The 25,351-nt window shown below is 43.1% G+C and overlaps 1 protein-coding gene across 6 annotated transcripts in view; it reads left to right on the forward strand.

Moving 5' to 3' along the window:
• The window catches only part of EZH2 (enhancer of zeste 2 polycomb repressive complex 2 subunit), a 71,663-nt gene that overhangs the window by 27,980 nt on the left and 18,332 nt on the right, over positions 1-25,351 (forward strand). For all 6 annotated transcript variants that reach the window (XM_081165118.1, XM_081165120.1, XM_081165121.1 and 3 more), the window contains 8 exons: positions 479-599; positions 3,165-3,326; positions 12,987-13,089; positions 13,722-13,885; positions 16,033-16,124; positions 19,169-19,409; positions 20,332-20,501; positions 21,130-21,224. In XM_081165118.1, the coding sequence (XP_081021244.1) occupies positions 479-599; positions 3,165-3,326; positions 12,987-13,089; positions 13,722-13,885; positions 16,033-16,124; positions 19,169-19,409; positions 20,332-20,501; positions 21,130-21,224 (1,148 nt within the window). The remainder of the gene's footprint in view (positions 1-478; positions 600-3,164; positions 3,327-12,986; positions 13,090-13,721; positions 13,886-16,032; positions 16,125-19,168; positions 19,410-20,331; positions 20,502-21,129; positions 21,225-25,351) is intronic.

Below are 25,351 nucleotides of genomic sequence, written 5' to 3' on the forward strand. Positions count from 1 at the left end.
AAAGATGGATATAACTGCCCTACAAACTCTGATAAGCTCCTCCCACAGCTAATCCCCTGCCTCAACAGAAACCCTGCCCCCTCTGACCTTTACACAGGGAAAAGAGCTAATCAGCCACAAGAAACACACACACACAAGAAAACCCTTTTTGCTCCTTCTTCAACTGCTGCCCTACAAACTCTGATAAGCTCCTCCCACAGCTAATGATTCTGTTCTTAATGAAAGGGACATCGCTTTCAGATGAGAGGAGGAAGTAGAGATGAGGTACCATTCTTAGGAGACCTTGCTATATAGAGGTACCATATATTAGTGGACGGCTATGGAATTTTGATTAAGTATCCATGGAATTGTTGCTTTTGATGCGAGTTGTTGCTTTGCTTTTTGGCTTTGCCGTGAAAGGGATTGATTAGTGATCAAAATTTGTGCTTGTGGTGAGAGACCTCCCCCCCCTTTGTTATATTTTTTACCTTATGTCTAGGTAGAGGATGAGACAGTTTTACATAACATTCCTTATATGGGAGATGAAGTGCTTGACCAGGATGGAACTTTTATTGAAGAATTAATCAAAAACTATGACGGAAAGGTGCACGGAGACAGAGGTGAGTTCGGATGTGTATGTTTGTAAGTTGACTGCTACTGATCGACAGTCTGGGTGGCCTGTGCTGTTCTGAGCTTAACTACCTAAAAAGCCAACCACGATATAAAAAGCACAATTATTTTGCTTCACACAGAATGAGAAACGCACACTTTAGTACAATAATTATGCCTTTGGAAATAAACATCAATTCTCATATTTAAAAACAAGAATGGGCAGTAGTACGTATTTCCAAAAATGTAATTATTATTCTAAATCACATGTTTTCCATGAAGCAAAATAATTGTACTCGCTGGCTTTCCAGATAGTTGGCTTCACCTGCAGAATACAGGAATATACAGTGGTGCCTTGCAAGACGAAAAGAATCCGTTCTGTGATTCTCTTTGTCTAGCGGTTTTTTCGTCTTGCGAAGCAAGCCCATTGACGGATTAGCGGATTAGCGCTATTAGCGGCTTTTAGCGGCTTATTGGATCAGCTGATAAGCGGATTAGCAGCTTAGAAAAAGGGGGGGAGGGGGGAAAAACCAGCAGGAACTCGCAAGACATTGTCGTCTTGCGAAGCAAGCCCATAGGAAATTCGTTTTGCGAAGCACCTCCAAAACGGAAAACTCTTTCGTCTAGCGAGTTTTCCGTCTTGTGAGGCATTCGTCTTGCGGGGCACCACTGTACCCTTTTTTACTTCTCACATAAGGGTTTTGTGCCTCTGCAGAGCTCATTCAAGGAGCTTGTAAAACCAGGCTAGAGTTTTGACATGTGTCCTACCTTTTTATCCCTTCAAAGTATGTGGGTCCTTCTCACTTTTTACCACAGCAGTCGCTTGTTCAGAAAGCCCTTTGGGCCAGGAACGTTCTGAGAAGAGACCTGTGTGGACCACCTGGGCTGTTCTGCACCCAGTCGGCTGAGGGTGCTTTCCCATGGCCAGAGTTGATAATGTCACAGAGTCCACAGCCGGCCCAGTCAGCTTCTGCAGCATCTTATCCTTTGCCTCAGGAAGCAAAATGTCTTTGTCCAACCTTGTCATTTGTCCATTTGCAGGGACAATGAGCAACTTTCTTGGTGTGAGTTTATTTTGCAGCTGTTTCTGTTCACAAGCAACATTTTAGTTGTGATAGCATGTGCTCTGAGAGCAAGTGAGGTCTGACCGCTGTAACTTGGCTCTGTATTGGGGCGGAGTGCTTGTTGAGACCTGATGCTTTCCTCCTTCTAAAACTTGTCATTGTTCTTCCTCCCTTGTCCTACCCGTATTTCTTCCAAGCCTGGCATTGGACATAAAGAGGGCTTTAGATACCTTGGATCTGAGGCCTCTTCTTACTTGATGTGTTAGGGGGAGTTGGTGGCAGTTCATCTGCTATAAGATGGCAAGAAGAATGAAACTCTCTACCCAACATTTTGCTTCTGGATTTAATTGAAGGTTCACCTCCACAATGAGCTTGGCAAAGTTCTCTGTTCAATCTTACCCCACTAGGGTGTTTTTCCCAAGAGTCCTGCTGATGGACTTTTGCTGTGCTAACTCTAGGTTTCAACCTTTATTCATCTGCCATTTCTGACTTTATCTGAAAACCTGGGCAGATGACTTCTCTGAAAGGACCATGCTCATCTCTTTCATTTCATAACACGTGCCTTGCATCTGGTAAGTGAGCTTACTACTGCACCTGTATATGGGGATAGACAAAGACCACAAGAAGGAATACATTGCTCCCGTGTCTCTATAGTTGCACAACCCACCTGCCTCTCCCGCTGCATATGCTGCTGTGCCTGTAGCCCTTCTCTCCCTCTCTTGCAGGGCTGCTATGTCAGTCCAAAAATAGAGCTGAGTGGGAAATTGGGAAAAATACTTCTTAATGCATGCACATGAAAGAGTCAGGTGGAGTTCCTGTGAAAACTCTAGCCCAGTTTTGGAAGCTTCCTGTTTGAGTTCTGCACAAGCACAGAATCCATATACATGGCTAAATAGATGACTGCTTTAATATCTAGCGTTAGATGTGCAACCTGTTCTTTATAGCACAGTCGTATTCATGTCTGCTCAAAAGTAAGTCCTATTGAGTTCGACAGGACTTATTCCCAGGTAAATGGACTAGGATTGCAAAAATAATGCTGCTCTGAATTATCTGTGATTAGGGATAGGAATGATAATGAAATATTAAATATCTTTCTGTCTTTGGCTTGGCTACTCTCTCATTTTCTGCAAGAGAATTATCCCAGGACTCAGCTATAAAGTTGCAAATATAACGTTTTAAGTGCATGATAAAAATGTGACACTAGATGGCGATGGTGAGCTAACGGGAAATTCAATATATATATTACAATTTTTTTAAAAAAGGTATGTTCACAGTGTTTTTTATGTATGTCTAGATTCAGCGCAAATAAAGTTCTGTGTTGTGTCCTGAAAGACTAAAAAAGCATAGTTGAAGAGAAATAGCTACAAGATCTTATTCATGTCCATTTTCCTGTGTTTCCAAAGTTAATTTACTTTTAATGTTTTTCTGCGTAGTGAGCTATGCTACCTGAGGATATGCACAGCCTGTTTACAAATGCATATCTCTTCCATTTATGTCTATACCTGATTTCAGAATGTGGGTTTATCAATGACGAGATATTTGTGGAGCTGGTCAATGCTCTTGGGCAGTATAGTGATGACGAAGACGATGAAGATGACGACGACGATGGTGGCGAAGACGACAATCTTGATGGGAGAAATGAAAAGCAAAAGAACCGAGAGGCCAGCAGAATAGGTAGGTTAATATGGTGCAAAGACATTTATTTAAATGCCTTTCCCCTTCTGCAGAGGTGGGAATGTATTAGAATGGTCTGCTCTCAGATGGTGATGGCTCCAAATGGTTTTCAGATGGCTCTGGGGGATTTTCCAGCTGATATATATGACTGGCTCTCCTATTGAACCCCTGGCTAATTTGTGGAATACAGAGGACCTAGACCATGGACATAATTGCTTCTGAAGGCCTTCCTCCTGTTGGGCTCCCCCTCAGGCTCTAGCCTGAGGGGGGGCCTGAGCTGAGGGCAAGAAAGCAAGCTGTGAGAAGGGTTGAATGCGGGTGGAGGAAAACACCAGGTGAGTGCAACCAAACACTAGTGACAGCTAATTATTGAGCCTACTTGGTGGCAGTGAAGGCAATGAAGAAGAACCACTTAGTTGTTTTTATTGCTTTGTTCATATGATGCCTAGAGCGGCTTTTCTTGATAGTACAGGGCCTCTTACAGTCTCACCTGAAGGGGAAAGGAACTGACGGTGGCCTGCTGTGACTTCCTTGTGAAGCATTTGGAGGACAGAAGCCACATCTGCTGGCATCTTGACTCCACTGTTCCATCAGATGAATTTCCAGAGGCATCTGGAACACTTTCTAGGCTTCTTGTGTTGGATAAGTTTCAGTTAGTATGGCTTGAAGACACAGACAAGGTTCGGTTGACTGCTTCTGATCTTGCCCCTCATGGCTGATTAAATCTAGCAAGGAGGGGACAGCTTGTTATAATCAAAGCCTCCATGGGGGAGTGGGTTGTTCCTGCCTGCCTATATAAAGCAGTGGTAAGAAACTTTAAACCACAGAGCCTAGGACTTGCTGATCAGAAGGTCGGCGGTTTGAATCCCCGCGATGGGGTGAGCTCCCGTTGCTCGGTCCCAGCTCCTGCCAACCTAGCAGTTCAAAAGCACGTCAAAGTGCAAGTAGATAAATAGGTACTGCTCCGGCGGGAAGGTAAACGGCGTTTCCGTGCGCTGCTCTGGTTTGCCAGAAGTGGCTTAGTCATGCTGGCCACATGCCCCAGAAGCTGTACGCTGGCTCCCTCGGCCAATAAAGCGAGATGAGCGCCGCGACTCCAGAGTTGGCCACGACTGGACCTAATGGTCAGGGGCCCCTTTAACTTTAAGAAACTTTAAGAAAACTTCTATGGACCAGAAAATCTAAGCCATCAGTTGCTAGTGTCCCCTTCTTGGACAAGGTTCTTCAGTGTGTGGTCATAGGTCACATCCAGGCTCTCTTAGATGAGACTTGATGTTCTAGATCAATTTCAATTGGAGTTTCGACCCCGTTTTGGCACAGAAACTGCCTTTGTCACCCTGTATTATTATTTTTGTTGGGAGAAAGACAATGGGAGTGTATCCCTGTTAATTCTCCTTTATCTCTCAGTGGTTTTCAACACCATCAACCCTTGTATTCTTCTGCAGTGATATTCATTGTATTCTGGAATGGGCTGTACTTCTTTGCAGTGGTTCCAGAGGTTCCAATCCTACTTGGATGACTGTCTCCAGGGATGGTGCTTGGGAGGATGTTGCTTTCAGTGTGAAGTGCCACATTTTATTATCATAAAATATATGATAATATATTTTAGTATGTCAGTCTCTGGTAAATAGCACCTTGTACCATTGAATGGCACTGCAAAAACCAGTTACTGGCACTAAATATATAGAAACCTCAACTGTTTAAATCAAGGCCACCTCACATGCTGTTACACATAATTGTATAGGCCTAGTTACTTTTAAGTGTATAAAGCATTAAAGCTACTTTCTGTTTAAAAAAACCACACTGTATGGCCAAGGGTATAGAATTGCTAAGAATAAGGTCATATCAAAATGGGGGGCGGGGAGGCTATTACATATGGTTGAAATACATACAAATTCAAATGTTCATCAAATTAAATGTATAACATTTTTTAAACTTTTTAAAAAATGTTTTCTGTAGCTCACATTTCAGAACTGCCTATGGTGAATGACACAATTCCTAGTAATGTAACTGGATAAAATATAAATTATTAATTACTTACACTGGCAATAGCACAGCTTGACTTATTATTTACTAGATTTTTAAAATGTGGGTTGTAAAAATGGTTCTTACATTAGAATTTACAGTTTGTGGAGAATATTCTCCGGATAATTTTCTAGCAGAGAATATTCTCATTCTCGAGAATATTCTAACCTCACATCACTAGGCCGGCCATATTGGGCCAATGACATGCTGGGACAGCTCCATGGTCATCATGGAAGTCATGAGGTCCTGAGCCACCCCAGAGCCAGTCGCTTTGGCATGGAACCTCAGAACCAGCAGTCTGGGGCTTCCGGTTCAGGTCCTTAATGGAGCCAGGTCCCACGACAACGGGAGATCATTGGCATAGATGAATCAAGGATGATTGAGGATAATTATCCTTGCAAACTCCCCCCACAGGGATGGGGAAAACAGGCTGCACCTGCATATCGTCTCGGTACCTGGCTTTTGCTCTGGCATGGAATGCAGGAGGCAGGGAGGCACTGAGTGCAAAAGCACTTCGCCTGTTGGTAACCCACCTACACCACCATTAAGAAGGTTCTGTTCATTAGAGATTATTTGAGACTAATGTACAGACGTACGCTGGAGAAGATGGGATGAGATCACAAACTGCCAAATTGAAACAACTACAAGGTCATTAAGATTTGAATTGGAAATAAGACTTCATTTGATGCAAAAGACAGTATGTAGTATGGAAAATCCAAAGTTCATAGGGGATTTCTAAACCATATTGTTAGAAAATCAATTTATGCTGTTTGGGGAAAATATAAGAACTTATTAGAGAATAAAACCCCATGATAGATATCACCATTGGAAGCGTCAGTTTAAAAAAAATGGGAAAAGAATGGGCAATGTATAATGAGTTGACCATGGAAGGAAATCAATTGAAAGTAAAAAAGTTTGAAGACATAAGACATCTGTTAACTGATTGGCTCCAATATCACCAATTAAATGACATCTTTAGGTTGGATAAAGGGGTTGGTTTTGGTAAAGAATTTCTGAGATTACAGAAATAACTGTTGGGAAATAATGAAAAAGTTCTGTCGAAAATGTTTAAATTGTTGCTGGAATAGGAAAGAAAAGATGAGGAATTAAAATCTGTAATACACTGGGCAAAAGATGTGGGATATAATATACAACTTGCTTCATGGGAGAAGTTATGGAATGAGGATTTAAAATTTACAGCCTGCTGTACTTTAAAAGAGAATTATATGAAAATGATGTACAGATGGTAATTTGACTCCTACAAGATTATCGAAAATGTATAAGAATTCGACCAACAAATGTTGGAAGTGTAAAGCTAAAGATACATTCCATCATATGTGGCGGACTTGGAAAATAGCAAAGGCCTTCTGGGAAATGATTTATAATGAACTGAAAAAAATGTTTAAAATATTTTTTGTTCAAAAACCAGAGGCCTTTTTATTAGGTATAATAGGAGAAGAATTACCGAAGGATAAGGAAATACTGTATGTATGCGACAACAGTGGTAAGAATGTTATTTGCTCAGGGATGGAAGGAAGAAAGAGCCCCACCGAAAGAAGAATGGATAATGAAGTTGATGGACTATGTGGAAATGGCAAGGCTGACCGGGAAGATCAGGCACCAATAGGACAGCAAATTCAACAAAGAATGGCATAAGTTGGCCCCTCTATTAGTCAACTTATTTACTTTAATTGACAAATTCAGGATATTACCAGATGTTTGGCTAAACATCATCACTCCTATATTTTAAAAAAATGACCCGAAGCAGCCTAAGAATTACCGTCCAATAAATCCTTGGCAAAAAGTATGATTTTTCCTCAAAGTCATCAAGTTGTCAAATGGAGACTAGATAATCACCCCATTGACCAGGTAAAATCTTTCAAATACCTAGGGATACCTACCAGTCAAATTTAAACTGAACAACACACAGACGCCGAATGATCATCCAAGCAAAATGCACCACATCTGCGATTCTTCATTTTTTCTTCCTCAGATGCAACCAGATGGTCCCGCTACAATAAATATTTTTAATGCCAAGGTCCTTTCTCAGTTATTGTACAGCATTCCAATTTGGATACAAGCATTTAATAGAGAAGTTGAACAAATTCAAGCAACTTTTCTTTGTAAGATCCTTGGTGCTCCTAAATATATAAGTTACTTAGCCTTACGTGTTGAAACCGGTCAACATCTGATGGAAACCAAAGCATGGCTGACTACAACCAAGGCCTGGCTGAAAGTCCACTGTAGAACAACATCTAACTCCTTCTTAACCGCATTTCATCTAGATGGTATAGAGCAATTCAAGATAAAATTCAGAGTTTGGGCATTGCTCTCGAGAGCCTTGAAGCATGTGACGCAAGTTACATATTCCAAATAATCGAGCAGCGACTCTACGACTACCAAAGACAGCGCTTGTTACTTCATACTCCGAGATCCTGTTCTCCGGAGGCCTTAGGTATTACAACATCCTATGGAACCTGTGCCAAATATCTATTACTCCCCTCCCATTGAAGAGCCTTTATGTTCACGAGATTAAATGCTTTCCCTTCTGCAGTGACCAAACGCAGATTTTCACATACTCCATATCAAGCCCGTTTGTGTGCCTACAACCAAGGAGTACCTGATTCAATGGACCACATTCTCTTAGTTTGCTCTCTACACAGCAGACCTCGCCAACTGATGCTGAGGAAAATGTTGGACTTCCAGCCTATAACTCCAAGAAGAAGTCAAATGAGGTTTCTCCCGGCAGATCGGGACAAAGATATCACTGCTTTAGTAGCCTCCTTTTTAGCCATGTAGCAGGAACCCCCCCCCCAATCATTCAGTTTGTACAAACTTCACACACACTCACACTCACACACTACATACGCTTCTGTTATAAATTCATAGAAAATCAACCATACATCGGATTTGCACTGTTCCACTTTTATTTTACTCCATGAAGGAAGGACTACAAAATGGGGAAGGTTTGATACAGGGCAGCCATAATCCCTTCAGCATACCAGCACATCCACAGGAGCCCTGCCCAGTTGCTATGCCAACCCTGATGGTCCTAGACAGAAGACCATCAAGATCACAAATAACTTGCATATGGGAGTGGATTCAGCACGGACTGGAACAAAGGACAATAATCAGCTCTTCCCTCTGGGGGCAGGAAACTGCAAACTCCCCTCTGTCACCTGGAAAGTACTCATAGGGAGGGGGAAAGGGGGAACCAGCCAGGTGACAGGACACTCAGGTTACCACCACAACTCCTCCCTCATCACCTCCTTTCTGTGATGTATGCATGATGTTTCTGGGGGTGGTCTTGATCTACAGGAGGGGAATTTCAAAAGTCTATATAAGACCTTGTACACCATTTTTTTCTGGGTCCTTCCTCTCTCCTGCAAGTGAGGGGAGCACCCTGTTGCAACAGTTCAATAAAGGCCAAGCCTACAGGCTGCTGTTTTGCTCCAAGTTATCCTGGTTGGTGTCTTTGTTTTTGTCCAAGGGAGCTCTCGGATTTTTCCATTAACAGCCACAATCTTAACCAAAAGGTTTCCTAGTGATCCATCCTTTTGGGGAACAGACAGGGTGAAGCAGAATAAGTGCACACGATCACAGTGTGACCTTATGACCCTTGACAACTTTTAATTATCCCAGTGACTTGAAATGTTTTATACTTTAATGCCAGTAAAAGTATTTGATTTGATTTGAACGGCATAACTTTATAGAATATATTAAAGAACACTGTAAACATTTAAAAACGTTAGCAGGATTGACATAGCACTTGTAATTTAAAGTGACAAAGGATAAAATTGAAATGTAATAATTTAGATAAATGTAATTAGATACAGTTGAAAAAGGAAGATAAATTTTGAAAGCCAAGGGAGGGGTGGAGGAAGTCTGGGGGTTCAGGGAACCCCATAAAGATACTGATATGAATTATGGCTTAATGCATGGGTCAGCAAACTAAGGCCCGCGGGCCGGATTAGGCCCATTTGCCCTCTGGATCTGGCCCGAGACAGTCCTGGAATTGCCGCTTGGATCGGTGTGATCATTCTGGCTGTGCCATTTTTTTATTTTTTGCAATTTCCCCCCCTCTCCTCACACACACCTCGGGGGCGCCTCCTCCTTCCTCCCTCCCTCCTCCTAGCTTCTCCCTGCCCTGTGGAGGAAGAGTGCTGGGCTTTGGTGCCAGCCAATCTGAAGCCTCGCCACCTGCCCACCAGCCTCTCCGTCCATGGCTGTGCTGTGGGCATCGTGACGGGCGCATCACGGAGTTTTGGCTGGAGCTTGGCGCATCTGCTGGCCCCACAACTGCTGCCCAGAAAAGCTGACCCGGAAAGGAGAGGCACCACCACCACCCATAGCTGTCAACTTACAGATTTGAAAATAAGGGACCAGCAGCCTTGAAAATAAGGGATCAGCAGCCAAAATAAGGGACCTGCAGCCTCACCTGTTCCAGGCACTCCAGTCTTCCTGTCCTCCTGCAGTCTGGTCAAACTCATGCTGGTAGCTTCGATAACACTGTCCAACCAACTTTGTAACCAGAGGTTCAACTGAATAGAATCTGAATCACATGCACCACAAGGCCTATGCAGCCTCAACTTAAGATGGCTCCCCGGCCTGGCTTTGCACTGCAAAGTTTGCAGCAGCACGCGCAACAAAATGGCGTCCAGCATTCAAAAAACCCCTCAGCTTGCATTAACTAGCCACACACACACAGCCTCGCCCCCCTCGCCACGAGATCGCCAGTCACCCACCATTTTAGTCAACCAGCTCCTTTCTTTTCCCTCATAAGTCAATCGAAGGAGCCTCCAGAACAAATTCAAAAGCCCCCCCCCCACGAGATCTCCTTTCCTTTTCCCCCACCATGTGCCCCCGCTCCAGACAGACCTTTTCGCTGGCAAGGGTGATGATGTATCCATCCGATTCTGATCTGAGCACTCAGCACAGGTATCTTCAACTTCTGAACCCCTCTGAGCCAAAGGCAGAAAGCCCAGCCGGCAGCCAAACGAAGCCTCAAGGAAAACCACCGTCACCTCTGCGCTGGGAAGCGCTGAGCAAATGCGAGTCCCCAGGCAACGCAGCCGATTTGATCAGCCCAAGGCATGCAAGCTCCCAGTCGTTCTTAGACTTCTTATTGGGTGAGCAACACAGCCAAGCAACACAGTTGGAGCCTCCCTTCTCCCTGACCAGCAGGGAGGGAGGGAGAGGAGCTGCTTCCTTTGAAATTTAAGGGACATCATTTAAGGGACATCCATCAATAAGGGACAGTAGCGGGACATGGCGCTGGAATAAGGGACTGTCCCTCCAAATAAGGGACACTTGGCAGCTATGCCACCACCGCAGGCAGAGCGGAGGAGGAGGTAGGAGAGCAGGGGGAGGGGCAGGGCTGGGGGGGAGAGAGAAGCCCCCCCGCTGTGTGTGTGTGTGTGTGTGTGTGTGTGTGTGTGTGTGCGCGCGCGTGCGCAGTCTGGCCCACCACAAGCTCTGAGGGGTGGTAAACCAGCCCCCTCCTAAAAAAGTTTGCTGACCCCTGGTTTAATGTAAACAAGTGTGTCTGTGTTTAACAAATTATTGTTTTTTGAAACTTTGAAAATAAAAAATTTAAAAAAGAAAACAAACAACAGCAACAAATCCCCCCCCCCCAATTAAAAAGGTAAGACAGGGGAGGCAATTAAAAACAGTTAAAACAACGCATCATGTATTGGACCTTTGACACTTCTCAGCTTGATCTTTGGGCAAAACACCCTCTCCCATTTACAAGGTGGCTCTGAGACTAAAGGACCCCTGACAGTTAAGTCCAGTCGTGAACGACTCTGGGTTGCGGCACTCATCTCACTTTACTGGCTGAGGGAGCCGGCGTTTGTCCGCAGGCAGTTTTTCCGGGTCATGTGGCCAGCATAACTAAGCCGCTTTGGCGAAACCAGGGCAGTTCACGGAAACGCCGTTTACCTATTTATCTACTTGCACTTTGACGTGCTTTCGAACTGCTAGGTTGGCAGGAGCAGGGACCGAGCAACGGGAGCTCACCCCGTCACGGGGATTCAAACCGCCGACCTTCCGATCGGCAAGCCCAAGAGGCTCAGTGGTTTAGATCACCTTCAATATTTACTGTGTGTTGAGATTCCTGCATTGCAGGGGGTTGGACTAGAGGCCCACCGGGGTCCCTTCCAACTCTACGTTTCCAAGCTTGGAGAGTTTTTCATAGAACACTACTATAGAATCCAGCTGCATAGTCCTCACTGTTGGTATTTCAACTACCTCATTAGGCAGTCACATGATGGCTGCAAACTTGACTCGCAGACTTCTGCAGCAACTGCCTTTGCCACAGAAGGTCCTTTCTCTTCTACACACAGCTACTTAACCTGTCCATCCAAAGTTAAGTAGTGGAGATCCCATTGGGAACATAACTGAATTTTGCTTCTGATTTCAGTTCCTTGGAGGTGTTGAAGCCCCTCCTTGGCAGGTGCCTCCAGCTGATCACAGGGACCACTTTTCTGGATCAGGGTCTTGAGCCCTCCGTTTTCTCTCTCTTTTCCCCTTTCCTTTTCCATGGCTCCAGTGCCTCCTGCTTGGCTTTCATCCAAAATATTGCTCTAAGTCCAGCCCAGGGAGAGGCTACAAGCAACAGTAACAATTCTGACCTCCTTTCCTGTTTTCTGAGGCTGCTCATAAGACCCTTCTCAGGAATCAACCTTCACAGTAGGATTCAAATAATCGTCTCTGGGTCAAGGGCATCTCCCAGTAGCCCTGGTCTCATGCTGATGGTTGAGTGCACCTGATCTAGGTATAAAACTTGAACTTGCTGTAACCACAGAGGATAGAGTGGGACACAAATTCTAATAAGTGTGCTCATCTGCGTCATGAGATGAGAGTTAATTAAGCAATCAGCTGTTATAGAATAATAAAAACAGATTGCTTCTGATAGCTCAAATTCTCATTTTCTCTCTCTCCATCGATGCCATGGCAAAACAGTAGAATAGCTTGGAACTTTGCCCGAGTGTTGGCGTAGGGGAGTAAGTTGCCCATACTGCATGGCAACTGTGTCAAAGCAGTCATAAGTCAAGGACAATAAGAAAAACCAGATTGCTTGGCTGCGTGTACAGTGGTGCCCCGCAAGACGAATGCCTCGCAAGACGAAAAACTCGCTAGACGAAAGGGTTTTTCGGTTTTGCGTTGCTTCGCTAGATGAATTTCCCTATGGGCTTGCTTCGCAAGACGAAAACGTCTTGCGCTTTTTTTAAAAAGCTGCTTGAAGAGGCGCAGTTGCGACGGACCGTGCTTCGCAAGACGAAAAACATTGCAAGACGAAAAGACTCGCGGAACGAATTCTTTTTGTCTTGTGAGGCACCACTGTACCTGGTCTTGCCCTGGTTCTGGAAGCCACACATTAAAGGCAAGCGGAATGAGGAAGCCAAGCACTCTGTCAGCCCCTGCCTTCAGTTTCTAAAGGAGGGGGGAAGCTAATGCCTTGTCCATCCCCAGCACTTCCATTTTCATTGCCTTGGGGTGAATGAGATGTCAGTGGAATTCTGCGCCTGACGCAATTCAGTTTGGCTGCTCTTCAGTTTGGCTGCTCGTTTGAGAATCAATGTGGGAAGATTCTAAGCTTTAGAGAACATTGCTTGTGTTTTTGTTTCTATGTAGATAAAGAGAGTCATCCTCCTCGTAAATTTCCTTCTGACAAGATATTTGAAGCCATTTCCTCAATGTTTCCAGATAAGGGTACAGCTGAGGAACTGAAAGAAAAGTAAGATGTATTTTATTTATTTCATAAAATCCATACACCGTTTGAACATGGACGTAGCCAAGGGGGACAGGGAGAGGCAGCTCCCCCCCCCCATGTTTAAATAGGAATTGTTGACCAAGTTTTGTACAAAGGTTTACTTTGGTATGGGATATGGAATCTAAGTAATTTTGAGATGACTGGGCAGGGAGTCAGTTTAATGACTGTTTAGTTTTATTCTTTTTTAATTAAAACATCTCATGGGTGCAGCTGTAACCTCACAGAATGAATTATTGCAAGCAGGCGTGATCCAGCAAAGTTAAGGAATTCAAAGGCCCATTGATATTGATAGGCTTGCTGAGCACCTTTATAATTCCCTCTCCCTGAAACAAATAGAATTTGGCTAGGGCAATGCCATCCTCATCGCACTTAAAGAATGTCAGCGTTGGCTATTTGATTAGGCAACTTCTTCCCTTTTCTTTACAGCATCACAGATCAATGAAATAAGCAATGAAGTAAATGGTTTTAGCCAGACAAATGTCATTTATGTCAATGCACATTATTTAGATTAACTGCATAAGCTGTACTTTTCCTGCAAGGACAATAAAGCCGGGCTTTTGGCATATAAAATGGGAACGTTTTTACTATTTCTGTAGATACAAAGAACTTACAGAGCAGCAGCTTCCAGGAGCTCTTCCTCCCGAGTGCACACCAAACATAGATGGACCAAATGCTAAATCTGTTCAGAGGGAGCAGAGTCTACACTCCTTTCATACTCTCTTCTGTAGACGATGTTTCAAATATGATTGCTTCTTACATCGTAAGTACTAAAATATTTCAGTCTGTCCCTTGTATTCAAGAAAGTTGAGATATTTTGCTTTATCTGCCCCAAGCCTTGGACTACCTATGTCCTTTTAAACATGTTTGTGGGAGGGGGTGTTGGTTTGTTTTTGTTTTTATTATGTATTTTTAATTCTCATCTTATTTTTTATGTTGTGAACTAGCCTGTGATCTTTGGATGAAGGGCAGTATACAAATTTAATAAATTTTATGTAAGTAAGTCATGGCTACCCCAGCTGTTAAAATCAATAGAAAAGGCTGTATATTAATCGGAACCTTTAAGTGTGCATGATTTATGTCAGCTGCCTAATTGATCCACTTTTGTGAGATGATTAAAGTTTGATTTTATGCCCTTTCTCAGCCAGAAGTACTCCGCTGCAACAGTATATAACATGTTAAAGTACAATACAGTGGTACCTTGGGTTAAGAACTTAATTTGTTCTGGAGGTCTGTTCTTAACTTGAAGCTGTTCTTAACCTGAAGCACCACTTTAGCTAATTGGGCCTCCTGCTGCCACCGCCCCAAGAGCATGATTTCTGTTCTCATCCTGAAGCAAAGTTCTTAACCTGAATCACTGGGTTAGCGGAGTCTGTAACCTGAAGCCTGTTTGTTTAAAACATTTGTAAACTCTTAATGTTTAAAAAAATCTCTAAGCAGCATACAATATAAAAACAATAAACAATATAATTAAAATAAAAATACAACATAAAACCAGTAAAATAGAATAAAGGCATATACAGTCAATCCTAATTTTCCATTCCAAACCCCTGTGCATGTCGGCAGGGTGCACAGAAGCCCTCTCTGCCACTTTCCATGAGATTTTATGACGTATGGGAGCTGCTTCCGGGTTTGGTGCTGTGCACGTGGCACATGTTTGCAGTCCCACATCATTTGGACATGGCTAAACTGGGAGTTGCCTGTAAAACAGGAATTATAGTGATTCTTTCAAACAAAAACAATGTTGGAACAAAAGCTGGAACAAAAAGCTACATCTTTATCAGATGCCTCAAGTGTCTCATGTGTGGCAGAAGGAAGGACATTCTATGTTGCAGGGAGAAGAGTGGGAGACTCCCATTTTGGGGTCACCAACCTAGGGCATTTTATGGAGCACAGAACCACAAGTAGAATTTGGATCTTCCACCAGGGGTATCCAATGGAGGGGGATACCTGCAGGGGCTGTTGGACTACCACTTCCATCATTCCTGATCTTTCCCTCTGGCTGAGCTGATGGGAGTTGCAGTCCAGTAGCATCTGGGGGAAACCACCTTATCTTTGCTCAGTCCAAGTGTTACAGTGGTGCCTCGCAAGACGAAATTAATCCGTTCCGTGAGTCTCTTCGTCTAGCGGTTTTTTCGTCTTGCGAAGCAACCCTGTTAGCGGCTTAGTGGTTTAGCAGCTATTAAAGGCTTAGTGGCTATTAAAGGATTAGCGGTTAAAAGGGGGGGAGCGGAAAAAAATCGGAACACTTGCAAGACGTTTTCGTCTTGCAAAGCAAGCCCATAGGGAAAATCGTCTTGCGAAGCAGCTCAAAAATGGAAAACCCTTTCGTCTAGCGGGTTTTCCGTCTTGCGAGGCATTCGTCTTGCGGGGCACCACTGTATTACCGTTCTGTACCATTCTGCTAGGTGGTCTTCCAGGTAATTTCACTTTTAATATAATTTCTCCTTAACAAATATTAAGTTTGTTCTTCCTTGCACCTTTCAGCAAGCAGGTGCTCATGGCCAACACCAAGAATTAATTAAACAAACGTCACGCCACCCCCAGTTCAGCTGGAGGCCTCTCCGCCAATGATGTGGGGCGTAGCTTTTCACAGAGCAATGTGTTATGCAACACTTTCTAAAGCACCTAGGCTTCTGTATACCATGGTGCCAGTGATGCTCTGGATTGTAGCTTATTACGCAAAGGGTTTTCTTAAAATTGTAGTGTAGCCATTATTATCCCTGCAATGCAAAGTAGCCTGTAAAATCCTGGGTACCTATAATTTATTACATTGTTTTTATATTGTTTCATGTTGCTTGGAGACTCTTTGTTTAAATGAAGATTCATTATCAACTTTTTCAGTATTATGGTCTTTGAAGGTATTTCTATGAAAACGGCTTATTCTTCTTTTTAAACAATTTTCTGTAGCATTCCATGCAACTCCTAATACTTACAAACGGAAAAATACGGAAACAGCAATAGATAATAAACCTTGTGGGCCACACTGTTATCAACATCTGGTAAGACAAATGTTCCTTTGGCCTAAGAGTTAATTAGCTATCTTTTTCACTCTTGGAATAGAAAGAAAGGTACAGCTGATGATAAAGTTGATTTTATTTAGCTGTTCCCAGGAAAAAAGTGCTGGAATCAAATAGGATTTATGATTTGCTGAATGCTAACACCTTTATGTGAAAATTCCTGAGGAACCTCCTACTGGCTTTGAACAGCATCTTTGGCTTATCCTTGTGACGATTGAGCTGTCATTTGGCTAGAGATGGGGCTGAATAAACTGGCACCGTTCTGATCATTGCGTGTTGCTGTTGCTGCCAACTAATTTGTGAATTCTTCAACAAAAGCTCAGAACTCTGTATTTTTCAGATTCTATGGTTGGGATGCATAATTTTAAAAAAGGTTGACCTAATTTGGCTTACTCCTCCCACTTTCACACTTTGGGGTTTTCTTGACCTCAAGCTATCTACACATGGTCAGAGAGACCTTGGTCCTGCAAGACTAGTGAGCAAGTATGTGCTGATTCTGGGATATTTCTTCAGAGCTTAGGGCGCACTTAGAGTTATGTGCTGGCAGTGTTGGAATACCAAATTTTGTGATGAAGCTAATATTTATCGTTGCTTCTTTTCTGGTAGCAGTATGTGATTTTCTGAGCTAAACCATTTCTCACTCATAACTGATTCATATTACACTGAGGGTATTTGCAGGACTATAAAGGCAGTTTATAATTAAAAGAGAGAGTTTATACATAGGAGCTTGATTGGACGCATTAGATGCCTCTTCAACCTGCCTTAATATGCAGAACAAAAGCACTGGAGAAGTGGAGTGGCTTATGGGGATACAAATGGAGAAAGCCTCCACAGTGCTTGGCTTTTTTGTCTCTACTAGCAGCAGTCTTTAGTAATTTTGTGAAAACTGTCAAATGTTACCTACTTTCTACACTCAAAACTCACAGAGCCCTTGGGAATAAGCACATTGCAGTGCTTCGTATGCAAGACTAGGTGGCTTTTCAGTTCCTCTTTAATTTCAGCCATTTATTTGACCAGCAGTAATAGTCTTCCTGCTTTGTTTAAATCTGAAGGCCATGATCCATTAATTCTTCTCACACCCAATAAAAATTCTCACAAATTGAGCTCTCTGGGTTATCCCTCCTACTTATTACCTTTCTATAGGTTGATCTATGTCTCATGACCCCACTTTGCTTAAAGCTTTTCACTTCCAGATTTTGTATGTGCCCAAAGCAACCAGTTGCACCCTCACTTTGTTCTTTAGAGAGAAGAGAAGAACGAATCAGCTATCTTCCCTTTGTCCTTGTGCAGGCAGCATGTCAAGTGACATCGTCCTGTGAAGAAATAGCTATGTCTGAAAAAGCAGCTTTCACGCTTTTCTTTCTAAAAAAATCTGTCATGTGGTGAGATGAGTACAGTGGTACCTTGGGTTAAGAACTTAATTTGTTCTGGAGGTCCATTCTTAACCTGAAACTGTTCTTAACCTGAAGCACCACTTTAGCTAATGGGGCCTCCTGCTGCCACCGTGCAATTTCTGTTCTCATCCTGAGGTAAAGTTCTTAACCCGAGGTACGATTTCTGGGTTAGCGGAGTCTGTAACCCGAAGCGTCTGTAACCCGAGGTACCACTGTATCTTCACTTTCAGTAACAAAGATATGACGCCAGATAATCTCAGTTCTTTGGAAGGATTGTTCTCTCGTCAGAGTTTCACCACTTTCATATCTTCCTTTCTATATGAAGGACTTTGCTTTACATTATTCAATCAGATGGTGTACATTAGATGAAAAGAAATTACCTACAAGTGAAAGTGCCTGGAAAGTATCCCCATCTTTCCATGCTACATTGACAACAGGAATGCCCTCCCATTGTCACTTCAGCTGCTCAGTAGTTCAGACACTGAAAGCCTCCTAACACTGAGGCTTCTAAGACTGTATGACAAGACTGGACTGCTTTTCAATAACTTCATCAACTTAGGGAGTTAATGAGAATCACCCCATGTGTTGAATGAACAAATCATGCTAATGGTTCCTGCAGCATTTACAGTGGTGCCTCGCAAGACGAAAAGAATCCGTTCTGTGATTCTCTTCGTCTAGCGGTTTTTTTTCGTCTTGCGAAGCAAGCCCATTGAAGGATTAGCGGATTAGCGCTATTAGAGGCTTTTAGCGGCTTATCTGCTGATCGGATCAGCTGATAAGCGACTTAGTGCTATTAGCGGCTTTTAGCGGCTTATCTGCTGATCGGATCAGCTGATTAGCGGCTTAGAAAAAGGGGGGAGGGGGGGAAAACCAGCAGGAACTTGCAAGACATTGTCATCTTGCGAAGCAAGCCCATAGGAGATTCGTTTTGCGAAGCACCTCCAAAACGGAAAACTCTTTCGTCTAGCGAGTTTTCCGTCTTGCGAGGCATTCGTCTTGCGGGGCACCACTGTATACGGAACTGTTATTTATTTGTTTTGAACAAAAATATTGCTCAGAACATAACTAAAGAGAGAATGTAGGTGGACCACTAAAATGAAAGCTACATAAAACAAATGTTTCTTAATAGTTCATCCCTCTTGTGTAGCACATATACCTTGTGAGCATGAGGTTGAGTGGCATCTGTCATGGATGCTTGAGTTGATATTCCTGCATTGCAGGGGACTGGGCTAGAGGACCCTCGGGGTTCTTTCCATGTCTACAGTTCTAGGATTCTCTGAAAATTATCCTGAGTTGAAATTCAGCTAAGCAGTTGCATTTACAAGCACTCAACATTTGCTGTCTAAACAATAGAATAATAATGGAATATAACTTCAACCAAAGAGCTGACTACCACTGTGCATCCAAGGAAGGTTGAACTTGGATTTTTCAAGAGCAATGTTACATTTTAAGGTCTGGCACAAAAGGAAGCATCTGTTTTCCAAAGGTGCAAAAGGCAAGCAAGCAGGAAATCACCCTGAGCCCCTATTGCAGCTCTTTAGCTCTGGTCAGCCTATTTTCAGCTAGGGTACATCAGCCATACTTTTTTCTCCTTTCCTTAAAAACCCATGTCGTGTTTCTATTCCTACTTAGGAAGGAGCCAAAGAGTTTGCAGCTGCTTTGACTGCTGAGCGAATAAAAACACCGCCAAAACGCCCAGGAGGTCGTCGAAGGGGAAGGCTCCCAAATAACACCAGCAGGCCTAGCACTCCCACTATAAATGTGCTGGAATCTAAGGATACAGACAGTGACAGAGAAGCTGGGACTGAAACAGGAGGTGAAAATAATGACAAGGAAGAGGAAGAGAAGAAAGATGAGACTTCAAGCTCCTCTGGTGAGACAAATGTGGAGGGTTGCTGAATAGTCATATTTTAAAATGCTTGTTTCTTCCAGTAATAACAACAACTACAATTTTATTATTTGTACCCCGCCCATCTGACTAGGTTGCCCCAGTCACTCCATATTCGGGGGGGGGGGGGATGTGTGTGTTTGATGGACAGGAGGTTCCTTACAGATTTTTGTATTCAAGTATCTGCTTGTGAAACTTTAAAATTGATTTGCAGCACTTTAATTCCTTGCATTATGTTGCTATAGATTCTGTGGAAAATGAGAGTTTGAAGGGCTGAGTTGAACTCCAGACAGTTTGAGTTTGTGTTTCGGGTTTCAGTGCTTCAAAGGATACGGTCTCCTTGTGTACAGGGCCCTGAGTGAACAGGGCACTCTTCCTGGGATGCTGAGGTTTAAAACCAAGAGGTCAAGTGTGGCAGTCCTGCAGGGACTGTTGAAAAAGCTGGATTAGTCATTCCCCAACTGTGTATTGAGGCATTCAAGTGTGGCTTGAGAGAACCTCTGGGGTACCATGAGAAATCAATTTAATTATACACTTAAAGGTTCCCCATAGGCTCCAGCCATGCCTCCTTCCAGTCTTGACTCCGCTGAGGGCATTTCTCGCTGAATCAGGTGTGAATGAACAATATGAGGATCGTTTCCCCCACAAGGAAATTGCTGTGTCGCTGCTCTGGGGGTGCTGCTAGTTTAAAGTAAAAATATTGTGTCCCTCAGCTGACAGATGTTTTGGGAACCCTGAGCTAGGCTACCTTTTAGGAGCTCAGCTAGGGCCAAAGTCAAGTCAAATCACGTGCTTTTATATATGAAGCAGCAGCCTATTCCATATAAGGTCTCTCTTTTTTTGTACATAGGTGTTATTTCAGGAGTCTTTTAAGAACTGCTTCAGTGTTTTGTTTTTGATATTGCAGAAGCAAATTCAAGGTGTCAAACGCCAATCAAGATGAAGCCAAATATTGAGCCTCCTGAGAATGTGGAGTGGAGTGGAGCTGAAGCTTCCATGTTTAGAGTTCTCATTGGTACCTACTATGACAATTTCTGTGCAATTGCGAGGTTAATTGGGACCAAAACTTGTAGGCAGGTAAGAGTGGAATGGTAACTAAAAGAGAATGTTTTCCAACTGAGTAGTGCCTTGATACTTAGCCTTTTTTGTAGAGTGCAAGCAAATGACACACTGTTTTAATAAAAACCTAGTTGTGCCTCATTAAACACCTTCCAGGCTCTGAAGCCACGGTTCCCTCCCTGCCCACCTCTGCTCCCAAGGGCTGTGCAGTTGCTCCACTCAGTAGGTCTGCCCCTTTCTTTGCTGCCTCTGGGGTTGTGGTGAGTTTCCTCCTGAGACCGCTGCTCACTGCTGCTCTGCTTGCCTCTCTCCCATCTGTCACCTTCTGTGGAGGCAGAGGCTGAGTTAGCGAATTCATTCAGTTCCTGCAGCCACACCAAGCCCCTTCTGGTTTACACTGTTTACATCCAGTCATGCCAGATGTAGCACAGTGCGGTGATCAAGGTTACCCTGGCTACCTCCCAAAAGTAGAGAAATAACTTTTAACAACAGGATTAATTAACAGAATTAATTAATTCATTATGTTAATATGTTGCCTATGTAAATATGCAGTCTCAGCCAAGGTGGAAGAAGCGCATATATGCTAATGGGAATTGGCTGACTTCTGCCATTGAGGATCTAGTCCACAGTATGTTTGTCTTTACAGGTTTATGAGTTTAGAGTAAAGGAATCTAGTATTATTGCTCCTGCCCCGGCTGAAGATGTTGATACTCCTCCAAGAAAGAAGAAGAGGAAACACAGGTAAACCAATGGACTGCCGGCTTCCTGGCAAACTGAGGGCTAAAAGGATTTTTAAGGGGAAAGAACAGCACTGAAAAAGTAATGCCACAATCAAACAGGTGGGGGACTAAACAAATATTAACTTTCCAATGTAGAAAACACATTTTTAATTGTATTTGCATGTTTTATGGCCTGATCACAAAATTTTCTGTACATGAATATAAATGCTTTTGGTAGATCAGCCACAAACCTGCCCATAAAATGACCAATGCAGTGTTTGTTCAGGCATTGCAAGCAAATCCTGGTGGAATTTTTGTTCTGGAAATCCCACCTTGTGTTTGTGGTCTTGTACTAATAATGTTTTCTCTTTACCTTGGAGTAATAAGAGAGTAAGCCACCAGCTTTTTCTCAGCTCTCTGAATGACTCGGTCACTATCTTTCTCATTAACATTCCCTATCATCCACTTTGGAGAAGCAGAGAATTCAAATTAGTACTGTGATTGTGATGTTTAGGCAATCACTGCCAATATCAATTTGAATCTGACCAGGAAGTGGTCTGACTATGATAGTGAGGTCATCACAATCCGCCTCATTCCAGAGCACCCCTCCCCCCATCCTGTAGCAAACACCAGATCAAAGGCACTGCCTGTGCTACATGTTGGAGCCATGATTTACGAAAACAGCTCTCTGGCAGCCATAGAGTCCTGAAATAGCCCACTGAAGGCATCCTTGCTGCAGTCCCTCAAAGCAGGCCTCTTAGTAAATAGGAAGCAAGTGCCTATGGCACCAGCATCAGAGCGCACCAGAAATATTCTTAAAATGCAAAGCTCAATAAAAACTATAATTTGCAGTAAGCTATAAAACAGGCAGTAATGTAAAACTAATATGATTGCTGGGCATCAGGGATGGTGACCAAAATGCTAAACCAACCAGCATACATAGATATACACGTACACAGCTATGCCACTCACTCCAGCAACATCCAATTCACCCTTTCTTTCTTTCTTTCTTTCTTTCTTTCTTTCTTTCTTTCTTTCTTTCTTTCTTTCCAGGAGTTCCCCTACCCCATTAAGCCCCTCACATTTACTTAGGAGGTAACGAATCCCAATCACTGGTTGTGCTATAAGACTTTCACCCTAATAGGCCACCCTCAATAGGATAGGCCTCTCATGCCTCCACTTCAGATATCCTGTCTGATTTTGAGCATAAGCCAAATCAGAGAAAGCCTTACGTGGGTGGAGAGAACTTTAGACACACTATTTGTCCAGTAGATACTGTGTTGATATGACTTCTTTTCTTTATAACAACGAGTAGAAAAGAGTGCAAAACTCAGCAATGTACCAGAAAGCAGTTTGATATGTATCTTTCCATTTCAGTATTTAATTCATTGTCCAACCAAGTAAAGTGCCAAGTATGATGTAAATAAATTAAATCTGGCTTCATAGTTTAGGAAATATCATATATAAGATGCAATGTACCCCAGGCAATCCATCCATAAAGTTCCATGTCTGTGTTGATAAACTTAGGTTTTTGTCTCAATTTCCCAGCTGTAGAGTTAACAATGATTTATGAAAGCATTGACTTTCAAAGACAAAGACTCATATACAGTGGTACCTATGGTTGCACACGGAATCCGTTCCAGAGCTCTGGTCGGATCCCGAGGTGTGCGTATCCAGAGATACCGCTTCTGCACATGCGTGCAGTTTAACACTTCTACGCACACGCACACAGAGCGAAACCCGGAAAAATACTTCCAGGTTTGCCGCGCATGTATCCCAAAGGATATGTAACCGGAGGTGAACATAAGTAGAGGTACCACTGTACTGAGCAACTATCCAAAGTGAAACGTACACTTAAATGTGTTTAAGCCCACTGAAATTGATGGACAAGCATACCTAACTGAATTGGATTGTGCTTGAAATGACTATGATTCAAATTGTAAGAATATTAAGATATGCACTGAAATGAACATGAGATATTACACACACAGCATGCAGAATCATAGGACTTGCTGCTTCCATTTTCAGTGATCATTCTATTCAAACATTTATTGTTATCTTAGTACATTTGTGTAGCCAAGGAGAGACTGTTTGCATAGAGAAAGTATTGTGTCATCTAGCCCTGTATTGAATAGAAAGTTGACAGAATTCTACACCCCCCAAAAGGTGTCCCTGTTCATTTGAAATATTCACTGATGGTTCTTAGGTAACAGTGTTTGTTTATAGAAGTTTTTTATTTACTAAGAAAAATACATATACAGTATTCAGATAGATTTCTTTAAAAATGGAACATATTGAAATCTCCTGTTATCTTGACTTTATTTAGGCTAGCAAAAATAAACTAGATGTGTAAATAGAAATACAAAGGGTCAAAAGGCTTCTCATGGTTGAACTTTGAAATCTTAGCCTCTAACTCTCCACCAAGGAGGAGACAGGGGACACCCCTGAGAAGGAGGCTAGTTCACCAACACAGGTGCCAGATATATGGAGAAACGTGACTCAAAGAAGTAGGAGGCCCAGGGTTCGCTCTGATTGTTTAGAAATACACAATCGCTTTGAAGTCCTCTCCCCTAGCATGGAAGACGAAGAACAGACTCCATTTGAGGATCTTTCCCTCATTACAGTCGATCAGGTATATGAAGACGAGCAGCAAAGTTGTTGTTTTTTTAAGAATAATTTTTTATTAACCGACCAATCACATCAAATCAAACCAAATTACATAAATTCCAAATTACACAGCCGAATTTTAATTTTTTGTTGGGGGGTACCCATATTTCAAGTTCCGAAGGGATCCAATCAACTTCTTGCTTCTTACTGCTGTTTTAATGTCCACAAATCTAACCTTATGATATTCACAGTACTATCCAGTCCTTTCTTATTATTTTTCCACATCTCTTGTTGTTATTTTCATATATTTTTCCTTTCTCTTTGTGACCTCTGATAGTCTCCGCAAGCTGGTTAGAACAGTTTGTAATCCTGCGTGGATATTTTTTTTTTATCCAGTAGCCATATCCAGACGTTTTCCATATAACATCACTTCCATACATCAAAACAGTCTTAGCGTCATTAATCTTCACCAATCTGCCTCCTTTCTCAAAACCTCTGAGGAGATTCACTAGGAATGTAGTCTGAAAACAAGTCCGTTCTTCCTCCCGGCTATAAATCCTTTGGCAAGATGGCGACTGCGAATTAATTGCTGCGCCATTCCCAAAAGCTCTTATTGCTTCTCGGTCTCCGAAAACATACTTTTCGTTAAAGTTATCTCCACACAGACCTTAATCATCCTGCTTGGGTCAGTTCAATTAAATTAGCAGACTTCACTCCCCTTCTTCACTTGAAATATGTGCATTTGCTTCTTTTGTAATTAATTATTCCAAATTGCTGCAACTAGTGCGCGATCAGAGACAGCGTCCAGGAGAGCCGAGGTCCACACGGGGGCATTCTGCCTAGGGCCCTCACCCCCTTCTTTCGAATTAGGGGGTGATTTGTGGGCACAGCAGGCAAGGGCAGTGTTCCCCATTTCCTTGGGGCAACTCCCATAACAGCCTCTTAATTCCCCCGTGTGGGTCGGAGAGATGGTATTGTCGGCCATCTTCCAATGCGCCCCCTAGTGGCCCCAAGACGAGCAGCAAAGTCAGTCCTCAGGGAATGTGCAGGCGACCTTGGAACGGCCAGCTCACGGAAGAACCCCAACCAAACCTAAGAGGAGGCGTGTAGTGGTGATAGGGGATTCCCTACTGCGGGGAACAGAAGCAGTGATCTGTGGGCCTGACAAGATGTCTTGGGAGGTGTGCTGTCTCCCTGGGGCTAAGATCCAAGATGTAACTGAACGACTGCAAGGAATCATAAAACCCACTGACAAATACCCCTTCCTCTTGGTTCATGTGGGAACCAATGACACTGCAAGCAATAGCCTCCAGAAGATCAAAAGAGACTACGAGGCTCTGGGCAGGAAATTGAAGCAATTAAATGCACAAATTGTCAGCTCACCTGTCCTCCCAGTTGAACGACGTGGCCCAGGGAGAGAGGGAAAAATAGTGGAAGTGAACAGCTGGCTTCGCAAATGGTGTAAACAGGAACGGTTTGGATTCTTAGATCACGGACTGCAGTTTCTTGAAGATGGACTTCTAGCAAGCGATGGGCTGCACC

The sequence above is a fragment of the Podarcis bocagei genome, assembly GCF_964188305.1.
Source record: "Podarcis bocagei genome assembly, chromosome: 12".
Taxonomy (NCBI): domain Eukaryota; kingdom Metazoa; phylum Chordata; class Lepidosauria; order Squamata; family Lacertidae; genus Podarcis; species Podarcis bocagei.